General features: G+C 36.7%; 1 protein-coding gene across 1 annotated transcript; it reads right to left on the reverse strand.

The window, feature by feature from the left end:
- Positions 1-124: 124 nt before the first annotated feature.
- LOC132177981 (DNA-directed RNA polymerase V subunit 1) lies at positions 125-22,580 on the reverse strand. The gene is made up of 18 exons (XM_059590455.1): positions 22,426-22,580; positions 21,066-21,173; positions 20,534-20,660; positions 20,286-20,401; positions 19,373-19,426; positions 16,603-16,773; positions 15,563-15,721; positions 13,555-15,447; positions 13,266-13,441; positions 12,576-12,651; positions 12,368-12,492; positions 9,756-9,913; positions 6,425-6,696; positions 6,070-6,243; positions 4,812-4,952; positions 2,992-4,700; positions 1,953-2,067; positions 125-859 (listed from the first exon to the last, which is right to left on the reverse strand). Exons 2-18 carry the CDS (start codon positions 21,144-21,146, stop codon positions 419-421), a joined length of 5,988 nt encoding a protein of 1,995 aa, XP_059446438.1. The 5' UTR covers positions 21,147-21,173; positions 22,426-22,580; the 3' UTR covers positions 125-418.
- Between the last annotated feature and the right edge of the window lie 1,688 nt (positions 22,581-24,268).

Below are 24,268 nucleotides of genomic sequence, written 5' to 3' on the forward strand. Positions count from 1 at the left end.
CTAAATAAATCTATGCAGCTGCAGAAACCCCCTTTCAACTGTCAAAATCACATTTGCTCATGACAACCACTCTTAATATAAATGGGAAACACGAGAACAATGGACACATTGGAGAATTTTGATAAGAATTGAACACTGAGATATCAAAAGAAACAAGAATAAGCAGCCTGTGAATTTCCCTCTCCACTGTATAAGTTACATGCTACAAGATTAAGCTATGTATTGGATAAATAAGAACTGCTGACATTTGAAAAAATTAGCAGTTCACATGGAAGAGGAGCTGACAAGTATCCTTAACACACGCCCTGCATATGTACAAATCAAAAATAACGGCTGATAGGAATGTCTCTATCTAATTACATCAAGGGAGCAAGCTAAAGGATTTACAATTAACAAAACTAAGGCCCCATCTGCAGCCTCACTTCCAATGCTCTTTCTCAGATCCCTCTGGAACGGGGTTTTTCTCCTGATTCCATCCCTCTTGAACGGGGGTTTTCTCCTGATTCCCTCCCTCTTGAATGGGGGTTTTCTCCTGATTCCATCCCTCTTGAACGGGGGTTTTCTCCTGGTTCCATCCCTCTGGATTGGGGGTTTTCTCTCGGTTCCATCCCTCTGGATTGGGAGTTTTCTCCCGGTTCCATCCGTCCCGGTTCCATCCCTCTGGAGTAGGGGTCCTCTCCCGGTTCCCGCCAGAACGGGGTTTTCTAAAATACTTGGCAATGAATGTTTCACCAATGTCTGGATACTTCCCCTTGATGTAGTTATCCAGGCATTTCCGATAGGAGAAGTCTTCTTTTCGACCATCAGTTGAGACAACATATAAGCACCGACTTTCCTGGAAACTGCTATGCCTGCTAACCTGTCATATCAAGTCTCAACATTATATCAAACAACATCAATTATCATGTAACACAATTATGGAAAAATACAGTTGGTAAAGACGGACAGCATTTCACGAAAGTACTAAAGAAGCTAAAAAAAAAAAAAATCTCTTTCCTACTGTTTAATAGAACAATACTGCAAATCAGTCAAATCAAAATCAATAGGAATAAAGTTTCCCGACCAGATGCTAAATAAGTCAGTCCACATGTATCAGAAAATGAAATACATTTTCTGCTCAGGATTATGAGTCCTCTTCACCTATTAGGAAAAAAATAGAGACAAAAGGTCCAGTATTTGTTAACTTTTTAACATTGGGTTCAGCAGCATCTACAGTCCATGCAGAAAGTGTAATGAGATCACCACACATCATACAGATGTGGAGAATAAAATGAACGACCCCATAATGAAAATCCAGATTTGCTAAATATAAGATGACCGAGAATCAGCTGTTTTAGATCCATTTGTTAGGTGCTGCATGAGTGTACTGACCAATCAAAACAAAAGAGCATGGATCACATGCAATCACTGGACAGGAAAAAAATAAAATAAAATAAATAAATAAATACCCTTACGGTCTCAGACATTGTCCTCAGTACCAATCAGAGCAAAGTGCAAGGTCAGCAACAAAAGAAGTGTAAAAGAATTGACAAAGAAAGTGCAGAGTATAATACATGTAGAAAGATAGTTATCCCTTCAAAAGTTACTCTTTCTGCATCAAGTGCAGAGTATAAAATGCAAAACTAGTTATGTGGTCATTGCAATTTACTTAGGGTAGGTGGAGTGTAAGCTTTTTCCGATCAATGGATTTACAAGCCAAATTTTCACTGACTTTAATTAATTCCATGCATAAAATTGCAGCACAGAACGTTTTGGCTGTGCACATTGAAGTTCGAACTAATCGGATCAGATAGGCAAGGAGATTCTGTTTGGATGACTTTGCAAATTAGAGTTTAGTTTATGTAAACAAATGCAAAACATGTGAAAAAGTAACGCAAACAATGAACTATTCTGTGTAATACGTCCAACAAAATATATGAAACCTAAATAGTCAACATTGTAGTGAAGCATACCATGAAATAATCAATTCCAGCGCCCATTTTCACTGCTTTATCTGGATGATAGTTAAAAACATTATCAAGTACATAAGATTGATCTTCGGCTGGCAGTGGATCCCCATCATTGTACCTTCACACAGGAACTTACAATCAGAAACTTCAGAAAGAAAGGAAATACGGGAGTGGGAGAACATAAGATGGGAAGTTGCAGAATAAATCACATTGCAGGAAATAACTGTTACGAAAAGAAAGAAGATTTGAGATCAAATAGTTGAAAATGAGGCATCAAAGAAAACGAAGGCAAAGTGATGACAATTACCCTAAATGTTACATTTATTTATGGCATCATCAAAGCAAAAATGATTCAGAAGCTATTATTCTGAGGATCATAACCGCCAACGCACATTTACCTGACCCTGGAGGTGATATCCGGAAGCTATTATACATTAATGAACCCCCAAGAAAACTGAGGACAATAACGACCAAGGCACATTTACATGAAATAAAAGGTTAAGTGATACCCCGAACACCACTTCCAAGTGGGTGTGTGCCTTGCGAGTGATCTAATTCAGAAAAAGGTACAAGCCTAAAGACCCAAGGCACATTTACATAAAATAAAAGGTTAAGTGATACCCTGAACACCATTTCCAAGTGGGTGTGTGCCTTGCCAGTGATCTAATTCAGCAAAAGGTACAAGCCTAAAGGATATGGGTAGCATGCAGCATTTAAGCCATGGGCCGAAAGGTCAAGTATGGAAAACAGAGCACAAATGCATCTGGCTTGGCACATGCTAAATCAATATCTACCACATTGTAGACTCAACGTCCCCCAAATTAAGCTGCATAAAGAATGCCCTAAATAAAGCTGGTCCATTTCATATGTAACATGACAATAAGTGCACATATCCTTTGGTTACAGGCCCATTCCAACAAACTAAAATGAATTATAACTATTTTACGATACTATCTAATTGTTCAGCACTAAAGAGAACAACAACAAGAATCACAAATTGTTTTATATATATATATATATATATATATCATAGACAACATACCCAGGCTGATGCATTATTCTTCTAATGGACTGCATAATTTGTTCAACATCCAAGAGAACATCTTGTTCCTCAGAAGTGAACATATCTAATCTTTGTCTGGTTGCAGTGTATATTCCAACTGCACCAGAATCAGCCTGTGTTCTTCCCGGGGATTTTGCAGGGCGACTAGATTTCCTTTCTCCATCATTTGAACCCCAACCCCTTGAGCCTTCATTTGAACCCCAACCCCTTGAGCCTTCAAAGGCATTTTTCTTGGATGGTGGTTCTGCACTCTGCCTTCCCCACTGATGCTGTCCATCTCTTTCACCGTCACCAGCATTTGGCGAATCCCAACCATGCAAACTTGCTGATTGATTTGCCTCGTTCCTAGCACCCCAACCCTGAGAAGATTCTGGTGACTTCAGCTGCCCCCGTGGATGATTGATGGCAGGTGACTCAGCATGTTCCAGAGACGGGGATGGATTTTCATTCCTAGTCCAGTCTTCTTCAGCAACATCTCCAGCCTTTTTCTGCCAAGGACTCGCAGCATCCCAGCTTGGGGATGTAGAAGAGTTCTCTTGTGCTTTTGTAGAGACAAAAGAATCTCGTAATTCTTCTCCACCTGTTCCCCAACCAGAAGAAACATTTTTGGTTGCTGCACCCCAACCACTGGACCTGGAAGAGTCCTCAGGGGCTTTGGTGGAGACATCGCCTGATTCAGCTTTATGGGTTCCCCAACCAACTGAAGTATTTTCTAAGGCCTTTTTCCCCCAAGGGTTTGCACCATCAACAGCTCCGGTCTTTTCCTCCTTTTCCCCCCAAGGGTTCGCACCATCAACATCTCTGGCCCTTATCCCCAAAGAGTTTGCACCATCAACAACTCCAGCCTTTTTCCCCCAAGGGTTTGCATCATCAACATCTCCGGCCTTTTTCCCCCACGGGCTCGCACCATCAACAACATCTCCGGCCTTTTTCCCCCAAGGGCTTGCACCATCAACAACATCTTTGGCCTTTTTCCCCCAAGGGTTTGCACCATCAACATCTCCGGCCTTTTTCCCCCAAGGGCTTGCACCATCAACAACATTTTCGGCCTTTTTCCCCCAAGGGCTTGCACCATCAACAACATTTTCGGCCTTTTTCCCCCAAGGGTTTGCTCCATCAACATCTCCGGCCTTTTTCCCCCAAGGGCTCGCACCATCAACAACATCTTCGGTCTTTTTCCCCCAAGGATTTGCACCATCAACATCTCCAGCCTTTTTCCCCCAAGGGTTCTCACCATCAACAACATCTACAGCCTTCTTCCCCCAAGGGTTCGTGCCATCAACAACATCTACAGCCTTTTTCCCCCAAGGGTTCGTGCCATCAACAACATCTCCAGCCTTTTTTCCCCAAGGGTTCGCACCATCAACATCTCCGGCCTTTTTCCCCCAAGGGTTCTCACCATCAACATCTCCAGCCTTTTTCCCCCAAGGGTTTGCAGCATCCCATGTTGATTCGCCTGGCTGATTATCAAAACTGCTCTCAAATTCAGCACTGTCTTCAAAAAAGGGCTTGTCAGAACTTGAGTTATTCTCTGGGGAGGGGGCCCAATCTGCATATTCATCGTCCAGCATAAGATCATCAATTTCTGTACCAAGACAGGCAGTTAGTGATTCTTCTCCATTTGCAGTACTGTTCACCATATGGAGAAAGTTATAAACATCTATTCCGCCTTCTTGGTTCAATCCTACCTGGAACAGAAAAAAATACTCAAATGAAATGTACAAAATTCTAGCAGCGAAGGAGTATGTTCAAGATAGGCTGTGCTGACTTTCAGGAAAGAACTTTATAATCCCACGTACCTCCTTTGTGTCCAAGAGGATATCAAATCTAGATCCTGTACCCACTGCCACATGTCTACCCCAGGAACAAGATGCAACTATGCTTGATAGTGAATCCGTATGACGCTTTTCAGCAGCTCTCTCAAAACATTTTCTTGGTGTCTGCAGCCACATAGGGGAGATGAAATGAAAACTAACGAAGCTTATCTGACAGGGAAGCATCAGTATGGTTATTAAATTCTCAGTTCATATAAAAAATCATATATAGTTTTACAAATCTCATTTTAAGTTGTGAAGTCATATGATTCATGCTCCAAACTTAACCAATCCATCCAGATTGCTTTAAAGATAGCAGTAGCCTTAGCGGGGATCAGGATGTAAAACATAAAATTGGTGGGATCTCATGAAAGTTGGGGTGTTTTCTAGCAATGGGTTGTTATTTGCAGTTGGGCATTATGTCCAAAAATAAAATCAATTTGACAAGAAAGAGGCAATGCCCAACAGACACTAAACCGCATCCCAAGTCCCCACACAAATATCTTGGGCAATCAGCCCTCTTAAGATCAGATCACCAAAGTCATCATGCCCTCCCCCTCCCCCTTTCTCCCTCCTTCCTTCCTGCTAAAGTTCCCAGTTTTCTTTGTCACTCAGTCATTCACTTCTTTTTCTTGTTTCTTGTTTCTTCTTTCCCAGCTCTTTAATTAGTTTTTCTGTTTAGTCTTTCTGCATCACCCACCTATTACATGAATATCAACATGGCAGAAAACCTGCAATCTTCCTCATTTGGCTTAAACTGTTGTGAACTTGGGATGGCTGAAATCAATAGATCTTTTTATATTAGTTAGTGTTACAAACATGAGATTTCTGTTTCTTTGTAAGTGAGCAAATATTCTTTCATGGGTACATAGAATTTTCTTTTTATGTACTTTTTGCAAGGAATCAAACCATGATCTTCGCAGCAATATTTTGGCTTTATCTTCTGAGCTATAAATGCTAACCTCTAGCTTTTTGGTTTGGGCATCAAGTTTGTTTAATCATATTTCACATACTTCAGGGCACCTCACTGATCATGAGTAAGATTCGAATTTTGACAGCCATAAGACTTAGAATGATATATATTTAGAATGATATATATATATTCCAAAGCATTCAAAACAAAATTCATAGTACTTACAGAAAGTGTAGCTTCTGATCATGAGAAAGATTCGAATTTTGACAAACATAAGACTTAGAATGATATATATTTCAAAGCATTCAAAACAAAATTCATATTACTTACAGAAAGTGTTGCTTCTGTAAATGGTGCTTCGACATTATATGAGCGCGACAATGCTTTATATCCAGCAGAATTGAAGCCAACCAAATTTCCAGCACACGTCATACTATTTGCCAAGAGAATGAGATGCTCTTTAAGAACACCTTTTGCTACCATTGTCACTGATTTTTCCAGGCGCTGCAAATGAGCCACAGCATTAAGTCTTTTCTCTTATGGGGGAAAAAGAAAAGAGGTAATAAGAATTGGACAACTGAAATTAAGATCTGATATCTCATGTTATCTAAGATTCACTATAAAAAGTTCCATCTCTTTTAGAGGGAGCCAGAAGAACATACAGGGAGAGATATGTCCATGATACCTGAACTGCTTGATCAAAGGCACAAGAAACCCCTAGCATTTCCTGAAGTTGCTTTATCGCGTATGGTATGGAACGCCGGGTGTCAATTAGATGAAGTACAGGAAGACAAGAGTCTAGGACAATCCTCCAAGCATCGCCACTTTGCTTCACGACAGATTTCTCCAGAACAATGTCCAGTGCCAATTCACCATTCCGATTGCAAGGGTTTCTCATCCAAGTTGTCGTATCTGGATTAACCCATATAATGTCTGCCAAGCAAATCCGAGGATCACCTGCACATTGAAGAGGAATAGAGCATCTCATTTCATATTCTAGATACTTTGGCATTCTTAACATATCAAAAGATACATAACATACGACCGCCAAAATACACAATCACATCATTTCTGAGAAAGACTGAAAAAGATAATACTTAGACAAGACCTAATATTTTTTTTGATAAGTAATGATGATGATATAAAAGAGCGCAAAGGGGCGCAACCCATATACACGGGAAGTATAAACAGAGAGCGCCTAGGAGGGAGAGAAATGAAAAAGAAAATCAGAGAAACTAATCACTAAAGGAGCTAGCCAAGCGGCCGTCCAAGAGTAAAGAGTACAGAAGAAGAAATGAGTCAATTCCTCTATGGTCCTAATGGAATTTTCAAAACATCTAGCATTTCGTTCATTCCAAATACACCACATAAGACAAGACCTAATATTCAATGCGTAAAAGACTGAAAAAGATAATACTTAGACGAGACCTAATATTCAATGCGTAATATCATTATGCAAATTTGAATACAAGGAAACTTCATTAGGTGTGGATGAAATAAGGAACACCGGACCAGGTTAGCGCATGAGCAATTTGTCTCTGAAATAAGGAACTCAACACAAATCATTTCTTTCTTTCGATAGTTGAAAAGGTTACATACACCGACTGAAAGGAAAAATGTCATAAGCAGAGGCTCTAAAGAAAAGAAACACACCAAAACAAAAAAGGAAAGATAAAAAATTAAAAAATTTTAAAAAAATAAAAATAAAAATAAATAAAAAGAAGCAGAAAAGGTATAAAACTACCAATATGGTTAAAAGAGATATTATACAGAAAACCCTTCAAAAGATTATGAGCTTAATGGAGCTTAGTCACCCTCAAAAGCCTCTAAAGTGCTAGCGCGTGCACACACCCCCCCCCCGCGCCCCCTTCCCCTTCTACTTATGCAATATGCCACCTAGTAAGTGAAACCCTAAGAGCCTACGGCCAAACATATGAGCCAAAGTTCAAGAAAATATGAATAAAGTGCACTTGCATCTGTTTCCGAGAAAGAATCCCTTTCAAATTAAAGAAAAACGTATAGCATTCAAATTAAGGAAATTGAAAAGTAGCTTAAGAACTTCTTCAATCAAATTCAAGCATAAAAATCAATGGCTTGGTAAAGCAAGTTACTTAACAATTGTATGCTTCTTCGTATAACAAATAGTGTCCCCATCACTAGACATTAAATCTTTTGAAGCATTAAAGAAGTAAAATGTTGAACTCCCCCAATCATCAAGTTTTCATTTTTCATTTCATTTAGATAAGTTTTACCTTGAGAAACTTAACCCCAAGCAAAATATCAGAGTGGAACAATTACTTGTCACATTATGGTGAAAAGAAATTAATATATAAACATCACCATCAATTCATTAGCAGCATCAAATAAGACATATAGCCAAGGTCAGAGAATTGGAGTTCCCATCATGACTACTTAACTGGGGATTCACTGCAAATGCAGGTCGCATGTATAAAACAAATCACTTTATAGTAACCAAAAGAAAAACTGAAGCCACTAGAACCTAAAACTCCAGTTCATAATGGAAAAACATAACCAGTACTCACTGATTTGCATTCATTTTTGATAAGTAATCGAAAAACCAATAAAAAACACAAACAGCACGACCCAATGACACATGAAGTATACAAGAGCAACACCTAGCTAGAAATAGAAAAAGGATCAAGAAAATCATGAAAATCGAGCAAATAAGGATAGTCTAAAGCATTTGTCCAAAGGAAAAGAGTATTGAAAAAGAAAGACTTAAGGCTCGTTTGGTACATGGAAAGGCTAATCCAATGGAATAGCTATTCTTTTGTTTAGTTGTAAGTCATTCCTAGGAATAGCTATTCCCATCGGAATAGATATTCCACTACAAATAGCAATACCTATTCCTCTCTTTCCCATATCACAAAACATTAGTAGCAGGCCACCATTGTTTTGTGCTGTTCAACTGCCACAGAGGCCCTTAACCCCAAGGGGTTGGCTCAATGGTTGGACAGCCTGGGACTTTGAGTATGCTCCTCAAGGTCCTAGGTTTGAAACCCACTGAGTGCAAACTGCTTCTTGGGGGCATCAAACTAAGGGTTCGCCCCTTGAATTAACCAAAGTGCACTTGCGGAAAACTCCTTGCCGAGGGCTTGTGCACCCCCGGGATTAGTTGGAGCGAAGCTCCGAATACTTGGTGCCAAATCAAAAAATAAAACTGCCACAGACGCCCTTATGATGCCCACATGATGCTTTCTTGCATAGTTACGAAGAAAAGGTGTAGTGCTAAGGCATGGAGAAAAAACCCAACACCAACCCACCATTGCACCATTGATTGGACAAGAATGGTGTGGGGCAAGAGCCTGGTTCATACATAGATAGGAAGAAGTAGCATCCACAAAGAGAGAGAAGATGAGAGTGATTTCGCTTTGAAGGGAATCCAAAGAAATTAATTGATAATTTTTTGTGAAATAACATAAAAAATAGGATAATACCCTGGTTTTGATAGACAAGTAAATTTAGTCCTGCAGCAGAATTTTGAAATCAATGAGTTTGTTATGTGACACCATTAATTATTCCAAGAGATAACTCAATCGGCTGGACACCACGACTTATAAAGTGATGGTCACTAGTTCTAAATTCTCCTCCTCCATTCCCGTGGGGCCAATTACATATTAAACATTAAAAAAGACACCATTAACATAGTGAAACACGTAGATAAAAGAATTGCTTCATTCCAACTATGTGAAAAATTGCAAAAGAAGAAAAGCCACTTATTTGATTGTCATCCAGCATATAATTATTGCATATCAGCAGAAGAGAAAAACCGTATCAATTGAATAAGAGGTTGGCTCTAACCAAAACAAGAGAATGCAACTGTAAAAGAAGAATATCACACACAAATTAAATGCACCATACCCAACAGCAACCACTTTTGAAGTAAAATCAATGACCATATCTAATTCACATACAAAGATAGTAGAAAATAGAAAACTATAAAATCAATATCTTGAAATAAATAAAATAATATAAAAAAGCTAGGGTCAATATACCTTTAACGATTGTTTCCAGAAGAACTGGGCAAATAATGTCAGAAAGGATATGTGATGTTTTCTCCAAATGACTATCACTTGCATCTTGCCAAAAGAACATCAAGCATGGCATACCAGAGCTTTTCTGTTGACAAGATTGCTGGAAAGAGCAACATTCACTGCCAATAAAGACACCAAAAGGTAACTTTTCACTTTCAAAGGTTCGGTGTTGTGCCAAACAGCAGTAAAAATGTGGAGTAAGAAGGTGGTAAAATCACACGCGCAAGGGGACAAAATTTAACCCAACATTTCATTAATTTATACCATGTAAACAACTGAATGCTAAAGCCAATATTACGACCAAGAGAGATTGCTTGCTTAGAGAGACTTTGAATCTTCATTAAGACCAGTTTCATGACCCTTTGGGCTTTTCACAAAGTAATGCAGAGGCAGACACTTCTTGGCTGAAAGGGAGTCTATTAAAGATTCAAACAAGGAGTAGTGATCTGCCTACACAAGTGACCTCCAATTTGTAGTTTATGGTGTATGTTACCATATCCTTATATCTTTCAATCCTTTAATAGAGACTCCCCTTTCATTAAGATCATCTTCCTATACTTATGATTTTCCCATTCATTAAAAAGATGATTGGAAGATATTACAAATATGACACCAAATCCATTAAAAAAAAAAGGAAGTGTTTCAGATAAATCCAAGTTTCCATGGCGTCACACTTCGAATTCAAAACTAGAAAGGTAACTGTCTTCAATTTTTCTCTGCCAGGAAAAAAGGTTTCGAAGGCAAAAATAATACACCACTCAAAATAACATTGACCAATAATGACACCTGCATACATGTCATAGAAAAATAGCTCCAGGAGTAGCATTAACAAACAGCACACCAATTTTTTTTTTTTTTTAATACGAAACTGTTAAAAGGGTTTCAAAGGCAAAAATAATACACCAGTCAAATAGCATTGACCAATAGCTCCAGGGAGTAGCATCAACAAACAGCACACCACGTCATGAAGGACATAGTAGCTTGTCATAAAAGATCAATTTTTTTTTTTTTTTTTTTTTGATAAGTAATAAGAAGTTTTATCATAAAAGATTAAAATAAGAAACAAAAACATAGAGATAAAGGCAATAGCTATAACTCTAAGACAACTAAGAGAAGATTTTTTATATATATAAGTCCTAGGAGATAAAAAAAATCAATGATGGATACGAAATGAAGACTATCATAAAACGATCTACGACTGATGCTTGAGAGAAAAACAAGAACATAAACACTTAAGTTATTTATCTATGTCATCAACACAGAAAGAACAACTGCACCCGAGCAAGCTGAGGAGTGAATAATTATGGCATGTCACAATCACAGGAGGAAAAGCAGCAGACATAACAGGCAGACTTATAGACAAGGCTATTGTATCTGAAACAGTATATAGGAAGTCAAAGGTAAACAGCACACTGAGGAAGATTAAAAATATGAGAACTCCTTCTAGAGTGCACCATAGATGCACTCATTATCTCATGCAAAGGGAAAAATCTTACAAATGAAGGCCATGATATAATCACACAAGTGATTCTGGGAGGTGATCCTATACATCCACATAATAACTAGCGCAGATAAAACAAAGCTAATTCCCAATTTTTGAGTGGAAATAGGACAAAGTAAAAAATCATAATAATTCCTAAAAAAAAAAAGAAAAAAAAAAAGACAGTCCTCTCTTTATAGAGAACCATTAAACTGAAGAATTTAATAACAGGTACATCTCAACCAAAAATAAATGGACAAGTCCAGTAGTGCAAAGGACACTAAAAAAGTGTGACTGAAGGAGACACCTCAAAATTCTGAATACCACTAATTAAACCTTAGTGAAAGCATAGTGGTAAAGTTGGAAGTCCCCAATAAATTTTTTTTTTTGATAAGTGGAAGTCCCCTATAAATTAAAACATGAAGAAGTCTGGATTAGAAGAAATAAAGTCCATTTGTAATGTGGTATCCAAACTAGGACTGGGATTAAAAAGCCAGAAGTGTGCAATAGTTATGAAAAGACCTTCAGACAAGAAGTGAAAACCTAACCACCAGCGCTCAAGAGTGCTTCCATGGCTGTGTGGAGACTACCGTAAGCAAGTTCTAAAGCCTTAATCATGATAAATCAAAACTAAAAGATTTCATCATGATTCTTCTGCTGTTGTAGAAAGATCCAACAATGATGATGATGGACAACAGATCATAAAGACAACAACAGAGTAGCCCCAAGGAGCTATAAAATTGTGTGAAAAGTTGTTAATAGATGGTCAATGGCTGATACTTGAGTTTTACACTTTTTTATGTGTATGAAAAACTTAGAAATGTGTGCACTACTTTCATATTACAGCAATGTATATATAAATTAAAAAATAAAAAAAAATGAACCAGTTCTTTTATCAATAAAAGTAAAACTGTACAGCTTAGAGGCAGAGAAAAACAAAAGGCCGAGGCAATCAAAAGCCTCTCAAGCCTTGAACCCTATTCATAAAAAATAAAATAAAATAAGCCTTGCATCTATTTAAGCAGTTTACCATGTCATCTCAAACAATTCATTGCTATAGGAATCATGCAATTAGAAGTTAAACTGAACTAACCTGACAGACAAAACCATTCTTTTAAAAACATGACCAAGTTTCTTCTTCTTCCGGAAAGAATTAACAGTCTCTTGGCACTTATGAAGAACCTCATGCATACTAGTGTTCATCTCTTTCAATAGCATCTGTTTAATAACGCTTCAGTTACTCAGAAAAGGATATAATCATTATCAGCAAGCAATAGCAACTGCATCAGTGAAATACCAACCTCATTTAGATGAATATGACCAACCAGGCCTGCATCAATTTCAGAACTTCCTGACACAGTTTGTTGTTCTTTATATCTGCAAGTACGAAACATAGCTTAAAATTTTACATATTACATCAAGCACAACATAATTACTCAATCATTTCCCGATTACAGAATAAGAATTAAACTGAACAAAAAAATGGGGGGGGGGGGGTGGTTTCGAGGATGAGCATCTCTTTTGCAGTTTCTTTTTTTTACACGCTATTTAGCCACCTGCTTATACGAAGTTATACAGTCCAATAATTGACTTATAATATGCACTTATCCCAATCTCTCATTCACGTTGAAAGCAACAAGTATACATTTGGTAGCACACACGGCAGATAAGTTTATGGTGAAAAACAAGTTATATACATACATATATTCATCCACATACACACACATATATACAGGAGACAACCAAGGCTCACAAGACTAACGAATTTATATCATAATATATACTTCACTCACATAATAAGGAATAACAAATAATCCTTGTTTCTCAGATCCAACTATAAACCAACATATATTGCACAAAAAGAACACAGACTGATAACATAATCAACAAGGACAGTGGCATTGTGCCTTACTTTTACATGTACAGAACATGCATAAATATGTAAGAGAAGACTAAAAAAAAAAAAGTACAGTTGAAGTGGAAAAACATACTCAATCAGGAACTCAACAGCAGTATCTTTAAGGCTGACTTTCTTCAATTGATTCTTCACTAAATATGCTGCTTTTTCTCGGCAATATTTTCTCCCACAACCACATTCATTCAAAAACAATATCACACGCCGGTCAATAAGTTCATTCTTAAAATTGACCTTGCAAAGCAATATTTCCTGAAGAAGACAAAAAATACAAATATAAATGTACAATTATGAGAGATGCCAATGCATTTTCTGCAGAAGCAGAAGAATAATGATAGCTTCTTTACTAGCCAAAAGTTGAATACCTTCATCAACTCCCATGAGGAATTGCTGCTTGGAGTAGAATCAAGAACTGCCTTATATGCAGGATTTGACATCGCAGTTGCAGCTAAGACGCCAACAGGTTCACCAGCAGGCAAAATATTATGGGCCTTACTTCTAGAATCTACCTCATACTCGAATTGGATTATGGAGTTGCTGTTAACATTCCTCACTGTGCCATCATAACAAATAACAATATCTCGAAGGATGGCCATTAAGTTTTTAAATAAGGTACCAGGTTCAGACAATCCCCTCGATGAGCGAACAATTACTTCTCTCGTAGATATTGAATGAACCAGCTCCTCATATGGATCTAACCCATGAAAAAAACAGCTTTGGATTAATCCATATTCTGCAGAAGGATAATCAACTCCATCAGAAGAATATTTACTATGGAAAAGATAGGCCACATCTTCAACCAATGTCTTGGAGTAGAACTTTCCCTTATCAAAAAGCTGCAGGCCCAAAAAGCCAATTTGTTGAACTACTTTGTTAATAGCTGAATCACTTTTGGAGTCGACTAAATCACCCAATGCAGACGACTGTAGAATAAAATTTGTAACCGGCACCTTCACAAGTTTGATGTGATTCTCTAATTGCAATTGCACCAGCTCATTGTATGTTGACCTTAGGTGATACAGCAAAGGAGAAACAACCTGAAAATTCTTTCGAATTGTTTGTATGACCTCGCTGGATATGGCAAAATCCTCTAACCCGACACTGAAACCTTCTGTAAATATGTTTTCCATCAACAAAGGCTGTAGAGAATTAAAAAAATTTAGAACCTCTTCAGGACCCTTCTCAAAGAAAATAGAGGTCACAATTTCATTAACCACAGATGATACAATATCCCTATTGAAGTCAATTTCCAATATATCACTTTGGCGAATCAAGTGTTTCTCCCCACAGCAGTCAAAGTGAGATGGCAAAGCCGTCTGTAACATCTGCAAAGTAGTCCAACAAGGGGCAGCAGAATGAGCCTTCAATAAAGCAGGCTCTGGCAAAGGAGATGAAGCAAACATGGCCAACTGCTGAGCTGCTGCTCTCTGTAAGAAATATGTCTTAAACATTGTCTTCAGCGACAACAACGAGTCAATAGCCAGTTGCAAGTTCAGTTTGCCACTGTGAGAGCTAAGCAATTGTTTATCCACGGAGAAAAGTTCCAAAACTTCGGCTTTCGCAGCAAGAGACTGTGGATAGAATAAATGAATGCAGTCACCATCAAAATCAGCACTTAAGGGCCCACAAATGAGTGGGTTTATCTTCACAGTGTGATCATCGTGAACATACACGGTAAGTGCTTGCAATGAATGCTTATGGGTTGTTGGTGGCCTGTTAATAAAAACAATATCCCCGTCCATAATCCGCCGATGTATTACTTGGCCCGTTCGGAGAAATGTATGCCCCTTGGAACCCTCCCTCAGTGAATACCTTGATGAGCCATCTCCATATGTAAGGCACAACTTCTTATCTACCAGCTCTTGTAGATACTTAATGTTGTGCTCATTGACCTTCTCCTCAAAGGTAATCCTCTGTGCAATCTCGAGTGGGATGCCAATCTCACTGACTTTTTGATAAGCATCCCCAGTTATCACACTTCGGGAGGAGAAGCCTGAACCCTTTCTAATGAACAACATTCTAATTTTTTCAAGCCACGCTTTTGTTGAAGAATTGTTGGGCTCTTTGCTAACTCCAAATCGCGAATCAATATCACGAGATGCTTTTGCAGTGCCCCTGATTTGCAGATACTGATTAACTGTTGATTGTAAATCATTGGCTTCAACTTCATGAGATTCAAAATTTGGTGTCCCAGATCTTGAACTCCTGATGATCTCAACCTGTCTAAGAATTTTCTTGAGCATTGATGAAGAAGGGTCCTGGAATAAAACAAGAAACAAATACCAATAGACCAAATTCAACCTCAAAACAAGAGAGGAAAAAGAAAGAAAAAGAAAGAAAGAGGTGTTAAGATTTGCTTATAATTTGACTTACTGAAGACATGACAGTAACACCATCAGAAATTTCTGGCACAGACAAGCAGTTTGGGGGGACAGGTAAGTACTGCAGGATGTATCCATCTTGAGGGAAATACCCTTTCCTAGAAAGTTTTTTCCTAGTCTGTTCAGGAATTCTTTTCAGCATTTCCATCACCTATTAATTATAGTCAAAGACAATACATGTGTCAATGCAAAAAAGAGCAGAATACCACAGCATTTTGTGAAATGTATATGATTTACATGACATGATTTCTGTTTTCAGATCTCAAAACCTCAACAAAATAAAGCATTTGACTCAGTTACTGATGATCGGAAATTTTATTTATTCCATGGGATACTTTGAAATATATTTTATAAGTCCAGCCAAATTATACAGCCATCCAAATCATTGATTGAAGAAATTAAGCCACGGCCACTCTTCAAACCAACAAAGAGAAGAACTAGCCAACCATGGCCAAAACATGCCATAAATTTAAGTTACCCTAACGACCTAAGAAAATATGACAGTGATATCACCAAACTACCATCATTAGTACATACCATTGCTACCCATAAAGATAATTATACGGGTGCCAAAACCAATATTAGTACAAGCATGCAATGATAATACGTTATAAGTTACAAATTAAGACAATATGATGGTCATATTCCCCAATTGAAACCAATAATTGGCTACAAATATGTAGATATGCACAAATGTGATTCAAAAACCACAATGGTACTAATACAACACATGCAATAAGAACGTCGTGAGATGATCACTTCACCAAATTACTGAGATCAGAACAGATTTACATATAGATGCGTGTGTGTGTGTGTCAAAAACCACAAACAGCACTACTACAATGCGAAAAGAAGAGGAAGGGCATGAAGCTCAAGGTAGAACAGCAAAATCATCCAGAAACTTCCCCATAAATATGAACAAAATAAAACAATAGCAGATAAGAAGTCACTTTATCTGAGCCTAGATATCAATTAGCCAAAAACACAGTGTCACAATAGCAAAGATCAACAGAATAACAGAAGGAAGCAAACCTCGCAAGGAAGCAAAGGCCGACAAAAGTCATCACCATAGAGAAAACCATATCTTTCCAAAAAATTCCATAAACCATCTTTCAGTCTTGCATTTTTTTGTGGCAGCCTCAGTTCCAAGAAAGTAGCGCCATCTGTTGATTTAACCTCTTTAACAGAAACTTGTGGAGTGTCCTAAAACAAGAAAAAAGAAGGAAAAAAAGGGATCATAAACCTTGTAAATTGAAATGACAGAGAAACATAAAGTCAGAAAACACTCGGAAAATGTTCCATATATAAACAAATAAGAACCACGCCCAGAAAAAATTCAATGGATCCCTTGTTTTCTTCTTTTTCTTCTTATGAAATAATTGAGATGAATGGTTTTTTAAAAATAAAAGGAATTGCCCCTCTTTTTTTTTTGAGATATTTTTATCGATATATATTGATCAGTAATAATCTCAGAACAAAACACCCAGTCCAGAAGAAAGACTGTTACAAGAGAAAGGCAATGGAAAAGCTGATAATATAAATAACATAATAAAAGAGAAAGGCAATAAAATAAATTTATGCACCGTTTGCGTTCATAATTTACAGTAATAGTTATGCTCTGCAACATAACTCAACAAAGCCCTAGGCCCAACTACATGGGATCCCACATGAAACCTCTCTAGCCACTCAAATTTAAAACTCAGAACCATAGACAGAATCAACCACAACAATGGATATGGAAAAAACATCAAGAACCCCATCTATGGAGCAAAGAGTTATGATCATATGTGATATGAACCACAGACCAGACTTAAATCACCTCTTATCCAAAAAAATAAAGGTACATCAGTCATCCAAATTAGGGAACTTCTTCCACCTAAACTCCTTCATTAGGACTAATGAAAATTTATTTGTGAGTGGTACACCGTGGAATTACATAATATGTCCAATTTGGACAGCTGAATAATGTATGACGGGAAACAGTGCAAAACTTGCTATGCATTGCCAAATAGCATGACATTTATGATTTTTTGTTTTCTCTCACAACTTTAGTGGAATATTGCCTAGCCAAGTGATGGAGGTGATAATGGAGAGGCAGTTTCGGTAGAGGAATAAATCAGGTGGCAAGGAAAGCAGCTTCTTTGTCTCTAATGTGTAATATTTAGACAGAGGAATAACAAGGAGTGCAGAGGGATGGAAAAGTCAATTTCCTAACTCAAAGTGTGCTATTTTATTTAAGCTCCATCACTTCTTCCTTTGCTTGGTTGCCTGTAGATGGAGTTCATTGATTAATTGTCTCTTGACAGATAACATCTTTTTCTTTTTTGTATACTATTTCACTATACTTCCAGTACTTGGTTGGATCCTTCTTCTTTTGGGATCTCTTTAATTAAAAAATCCCATTTTACACACACAACAAAAAAAAGGAATATTTTATGATCGTGAAGAAATTTTTTTTTTTTTATGAAGGGGAACCACCCAAGGAAGAGCCACTTCGTGTACCCATCCCTAAAGGATAAACTTCGGACCCGTGTAACACACCCTCACCACATGGATCGGTCAAATCTAGCTTTCGCCAAGGGTATGGTCCCAAGGAGTTGATTGCACCCAAGGGGATTCCAACCTTAGACCTAATGGTTATGACACCAAAGCTCAAGGTCTTCACCACTTGAGCCAATCCCTCAGGGTTAATCGTAAAGATATTTTGTTACACCTAGGTTTAAAGAACTATCATCAAATTGAGCTGCTTTAATTTAGGAATGAGAGTGCACTTCATTCCGCTCCACTCCTGCTCTCATTATTCAATCCCATACATCAAAGTCATAATTATCTATATCAACTAGGTCAAGATGCTTTGCTCAAAAGAAATCAGCTAAATTTAAAGAATGTAGCTGGGACAACCGAACATAACTTAATCAATCATTGACAAAATCTTTTATTGTTCCAATTATTGCATAATTTCTTTCACCCGTCTACTAACTGCTTAAAAATTGATCAAACTCTTTTTGTCTTCCATAAAATGAGCATTTTCCTTAAAAACAGTCTTCTCTATAGCTTAACCTGTCTAAAAGGATCAATTGCCAATTCTACGAATGAGAAGACATTGAAGTGTTTTCCAGGATCTAAAGATGTTTATAAAGCTTAAAGAGAGCCCAACATAAAATGAAAGATACAATCTGATAGACTTCACAAGAAAATCGATAAACCAATATATGGGACAACGCCTAATGAGAGAAAGCAAGGGCAAGAGCAAGTGAGAAAGAGAGATGAAACCACAAAAACAATTTTTCAAAATATACATGGAAAGATATAGGATAATGTGCATATATCAGCATACTCCTCTGAATTAAAGGCAATTACCACTCAAACCTGTCCAAGAATTGGAACTTTGTAAGACCTACCATGAATGTGATCAAAGGTAAAATTATGGAAACTTGAATTTGGCCTTTTTCTCCTTTTTTTTATAAGAATTAAAATATGTACATTGGAAATCGGATTTTAGAACATATAATGAAAAAAGACATTATAATAAAAAAAATTCTTTACAACACATCTATTTGTACTCATCCAGTTATTTGTGTTTCTTATAATTCAGAGAGAGAGAGAGAGAGAGAGAGTTAAGGAAAACAAATATGCTGAGACGAGATGTCAATGCGGTGACATAAAAAATTAATTAAAATAAGCCAAGCACAACATTATGCACACCCAATAACATGCATATCCAATAACAAGGAAACTATAATTTGATTCATCTAATAATTTTTGTTGTAAGTAATCAAAATTTGAATCATTTTATACTTACCTCACAACATGAAGACATCAATCTTTCCGCTACACCGGCATTCTTGAGCGGAAACTGAATGGTAGTAAGATCAAGCAGATAAAGCACAAGCTCAGAAATTTTAAATTTTCAATAACCAAGTGCACGACAACTGGCTCACAAAGTACCAAGGAATTGAAAACCAAAGAAACACACTAACAGACCAACTTTTTCATCAATTAGTTCTTGACAAGAAAATAACAAACAAGAGAGTTGTGGGTTCCAAATCAGTGGTCTTTTGAAATATGTTCAAAATAGATCATGCAGCATCAAGGTTCAAGATTTCCTTTGCAATGTTTTGACAAAAGTAGGGGCAAAACTTTGTGTTGTACAAGCTATATGTACAGAGAAGAATCAGAAGATACAAAGGAAATACAATTGACAAGATATTGTACAAAATGATGAAATAAAAACAATAATGTAGTAACTTCTCAAAACATAATAGCACAATTACAGAAAGGAGACTTTTCCTAAAAAAAAAAAAAACTCTTAATAGGATTCTTGATATGAACCACTTCATTTCTTAATAGAAAGTGAAAATAGAAACAAGGAGCTCCTCTATCTTTCCTCAATCTAAAGAGAGGAACAATTCAGAGAACAAGTAAAAGTAAAATTTTGGTGACTTCACCTTGGCTGTACTTTGCTCAGTTGGTGAAACTTGCCTTGGTGTTTTAGGGGTCTACTGGGGTGTTTTTTGCTCTTTCTAGTTAGATGTTTCCTTTTGTATTCTTCATGTGTACTTACTACTTAGGGGCGCCTTACGCTTTTAATACTATTTGTCGATTACTTATCAAAAAAAAAAAAAAAAATTGGTGAAGTGTCTTCTCTACATACAGAAGCATGACATAAAAAAGATCCTTAATGAAGTAGGAGGAAATACTTGATCAGGTCATACCTTGTTAGTTTTCAATTTCAAGCACTTCAAGCACAATAAGCTCAACATCTTTTTTAACTCACTGACATGGCTGGGATGATATATTGGAATTGGTAATTCAATATATCCAAAATGGCCTGAAACGAACAAAACTTTTCCCTTTATAACATATACAAATGAAAAATTATCTCCATGTCATATAGTTGAACACTTAATCATATCTGGTCATTTTTATACAAGATAACAAGGTGGGATGAAAACTTACGCACCTTCGCATTTCCCTTGTTCAGAAGTTCCACAAGATTCACATTTACCAAATTCAAGGGGCAGGCCAAGAAAGGGATTTGCCAGTTGAGTTACATGGGTAATGGGGCAGTCACTGATGGATGCTGTACACTACAAAAACAATGTAAAAACAAATTAATTAATCAGTTTACTACTGATTTGGTAAAAGGTTCAAAGCTTGAATCCCTACCATTATTATAATAGAGTGACTTGTGAATTAGGCAGGCAATACATAGAGTACTTTACTCGGTTGGAGGTGATTTTCTAGTTTGGCTTGGCATGGTCAACAATAAATTACCAATTATCAGGCAATACTTCGTATAGTAGATAATTATTTATCATTCTCAAATGAATGTTCAAAGCAAGCTCTAGAGCAACTTCCTCCAAACAAAATAGAAAACAAAGTACCTCCAATTTTTATCAAGTGTTTACCATCAACCGAATGCCAAGAAGATATCTCAGACATAGACAAAAAGAAAAGTTAAACAGGTATATGAGAAAATTCATTCTACTTACAATTTCATGACGAGTAGCCAAAGAAAAACTGATCCCAACAATCTCCCCATCTAAAAAAGTTGAAGAGCCATTTTCCTCCATGTCTTTTACAGAAAACCTTAAAAAGTACTGCAAAGAAAATCCTAATTAAGTGCCAACAATATAGGATAATATATAATTACTCAACAGTGTCAACAAGCTAACCAAAAAAGGAGCTTCCTTACTAAATTAAATTTTTTGCCATTCAATATGCAAAACAAGATTACATATGGCCAAATTTTTCATGGCAAGCAAACAAAGCGTCATTTTTTCTTTTTCTTTTTTATCCATTTGCAACTAAGCATATAAATTTCCAACATCTCGAGAAGCAACATATTTTGATTAGAAGTACAAAATAAACCCAAGAAGAGAAAGCGACAAAATCTACTTATATAGCAAAACCAACATACATGCATACATGCAAAACCCAAGATTATTATATAGCCTCCCCAAAAAATAAAAGCAAAAAATGAAAAAAGAAAGACTGTTGCAAATACACTTTTACAAGTAAAGCCCAAGTTTCAGTATATATGCCAAGAAAAATGCCGGAAAACATTTCAGCAAAACTTAACAGAAAAAATAAATTATAAATAAACAAAAAGAGAATAAACTGAGTCAATGTAAAGGATTGGTTTGGCTTCTGAGAAAATAGAGGAAAATAACTTTTTCTAATTTTGAAGTAAAAAGAAAAACCTAAAACCCACATATAAAAAAGAGAAAGGGAGAAAAGAAAGAAAAGTCACAACTTTCCTTTCCCTCTTCTTTCTCAGCAGCCAAACACTTCAAAACGTAAGATGCATGGAAGGAAGAGCAACATTACCCTGAACCCCAGCCTAAAAAAGAAGACATCAAAACCCTAAATGCAACAAACAATAAAAGGACAACAACGCAAATGTCTTTAGCTTGGCACTCAAAGAAAGTGACAAAAACTTCTGTTTGGCTCCCGAGAAAACCCAAAGAAAACGAAAAAAAAAAAAAAAAAAAAAAAAGAGAACATAAACCACCCAAGGTCCGAACTTTTCCAATCCACAAGAAACAACAATTCAGACAAACACAGCTGAGAAAATAAAAAATGTACTAATTTTCTACTTTGCGTTTTTCTTCTTACAATCAAAACCAACCAAAACAAAAAGCCCCCATTTTCCCTCCTTTACGTTTTATATCCCTCACTTTCTCAGCTACCAAACACAGAAAATGCAAAGGATTCCACTCCCTGCCCCAATTTTCCTTGTTCTCACTTTATTTCTCTCACATTCTCAGCAATCAAATACACAGCGGAAAAAAATTAAAAATATATATATTAAAAAAAAAAGGGGGGGGGAGGGGGAACATAAAAACTTACCACAGATTCTCACTCCCACTGCCCTTCGAATTGGTGGGTTCTAACCCAAAACCCTAAATCAAACCCCTAAAGCTAAAACAAAGAAAAGAGAGTGAAACAACAGAGGCTGAGAGAAAGGGTCTGTGAGAGAGAGCTGAAGAGAGTGAGAGTCAAGAAATGTATTTTTGTTGTGAGAAAAACAAAATAGTGGCGTCGTGTAACGTGTACTAAATAAACTAACAACATTGCAATTACTTTACATTTAAAATAAATAAACAACAACATTGACATTTGTAGACTTGTAGTAAATTTATCATTCTCCCTCCAAAAAAAATAAAAAATAATAATAAATTTATCATTCATTTTAATTATTAACAAAAAAAAAAACTATTTTTTTATTTTAATTAACAAAAATTACTTTTTCTTTTTTTTTTTTCTAATCAAAAGGGTAGGTCGGGGAGATCAATTGTGATTATCCTACTTGGGCGTGACCATAGTAGCACCTACCCACTGGGAGCCACACAGGAGAGACCTATACGGTGGGAATCGCAGGCGCTCCCTCAAGTCCAACTGAGTCATAGCCTGACTCAGCCTCACCAGAGCATCAATAGGAATCCAAAGTAGCTAATACTAATCGGGCTTATGTGGGGATTCTCCATTGCGGAGATTCAAACCTATTCCCTAATACATGCTCTGACCACTTAGGAACTTCCTTGGGCCATTGAATCACCACCCTTGGTAGTTACTTTTTTCTATTTTAACTATTCACAAAAATTACTTTTATTTCTTGATCTCAGTTTTAACTATTCATTTTCACTATTTTCATTAGCTTCAATCATTTGCAAAGTTGTGAATGATTTTTTCTCAATTATTTTGCTAAATCGCCAATATATTCTCCCGAAATATTTCGGAGGAGCCTAGGAGGTTCTAGACGGGGCACTCTATTTTATGCCGTATTAAATTCGCAGGTTGAAGCTCATGAGCCATTTTTTATCCAAGGAATAGATAATGCTGAAAAAATAAATAAATAAAATTGGCTTTTCTTCCTTTCAAAAGATTATTGTTGCATTGAGGATGCTAGCTTACGGAGTAATGAGTGATTTTGTTGACGAATATCCGAGGATTGCAAAAACTATTGCAATGAAGAGTCTAAAACTATTTGTCAAAGTTGTGGTTCCTACAATCTCTTATCAATACTTGATGTCACCAACAAACCACGACATTGCGAAATTGCTAATGACTGGCCAAATACATGGGTTTTTAGAGATAATGGAGGGCATTTTTTGCATGCACTATAAATGAAAGAACTGCCCAACAGTGTGTATGTCTCCTCCTGCAAGCTCTTTGGAGGAGAGAATGAAATGAAAATGGGAGAGATGAGAGATCAAAGAGACAAATGAAAAGGCAATAGAATAATGAAAGGAAGAAGAAGTATTCAATAAAAAAAACATGGTTTTTACTTTTGGTAAGTGTTTGGTGGGCATTATAGCAGTTCACCAAATTTTTTGTTAAAACAATCAGCCGGATATGAGAGATTATTAACCCAAATTTACATCTCGGCTAGCCATAAAAGACCCAAGGCCATGTCAATCTGACGTAGCGGACGACTAAGGTAACTAATCAAATAGCAGCGTCTTTGATTATGCGAGGAGAAGCGTCTTCATTTTCTATCCAAAAAAATAAAAACAAGCATGCAGGTTAAAAGAAATATAAAACTCCGCAGAGTATTTGAGAGAGAATTCTCTGATTTTATAATAATTCAATGGATTGAGTTTTACAAAATAAGCAAGCCTATGTATAGAAGAGAAATGCTTGTAGAGAAAGTAAACATACTTCTAGTAGAGAAAGTAAATCTAATCCTAGT

Source organism: Corylus avellana, chromosome ca1 (assembly GCF_901000735.1).
Source record: "Corylus avellana chromosome ca1, CavTom2PMs-1.0".
Taxonomy (NCBI): Eukaryota; Viridiplantae; Streptophyta; class Magnoliopsida; order Fagales; family Betulaceae; genus Corylus; species Corylus avellana.

Excerpts from the sequence above, each read along its gene's own strand:
- LOC132177981 (XM_059590455.1), bottom strand. The coding sequence starts at position 21,146 with ATGGAGGAAAATGGCTCTTCAACTTTTTTAGATGGGGAGATTGTTGGG. Across the intron at positions 16,774-19,372 it reads TGATGTCTTCATGTTGTGAG|GACACTCCACAAGTTTCTGT; the intron begins GTAAGTATAAAA and ends TTCTTGTTTTAG. Across the intron at positions 13,442-13,554 it reads CCTCATGGGAGTTGATGAAG|GAAATATTGCTTTGCAAGGT; the intron begins GTATTCAACTTT and ends TGTCTTCTTCAG.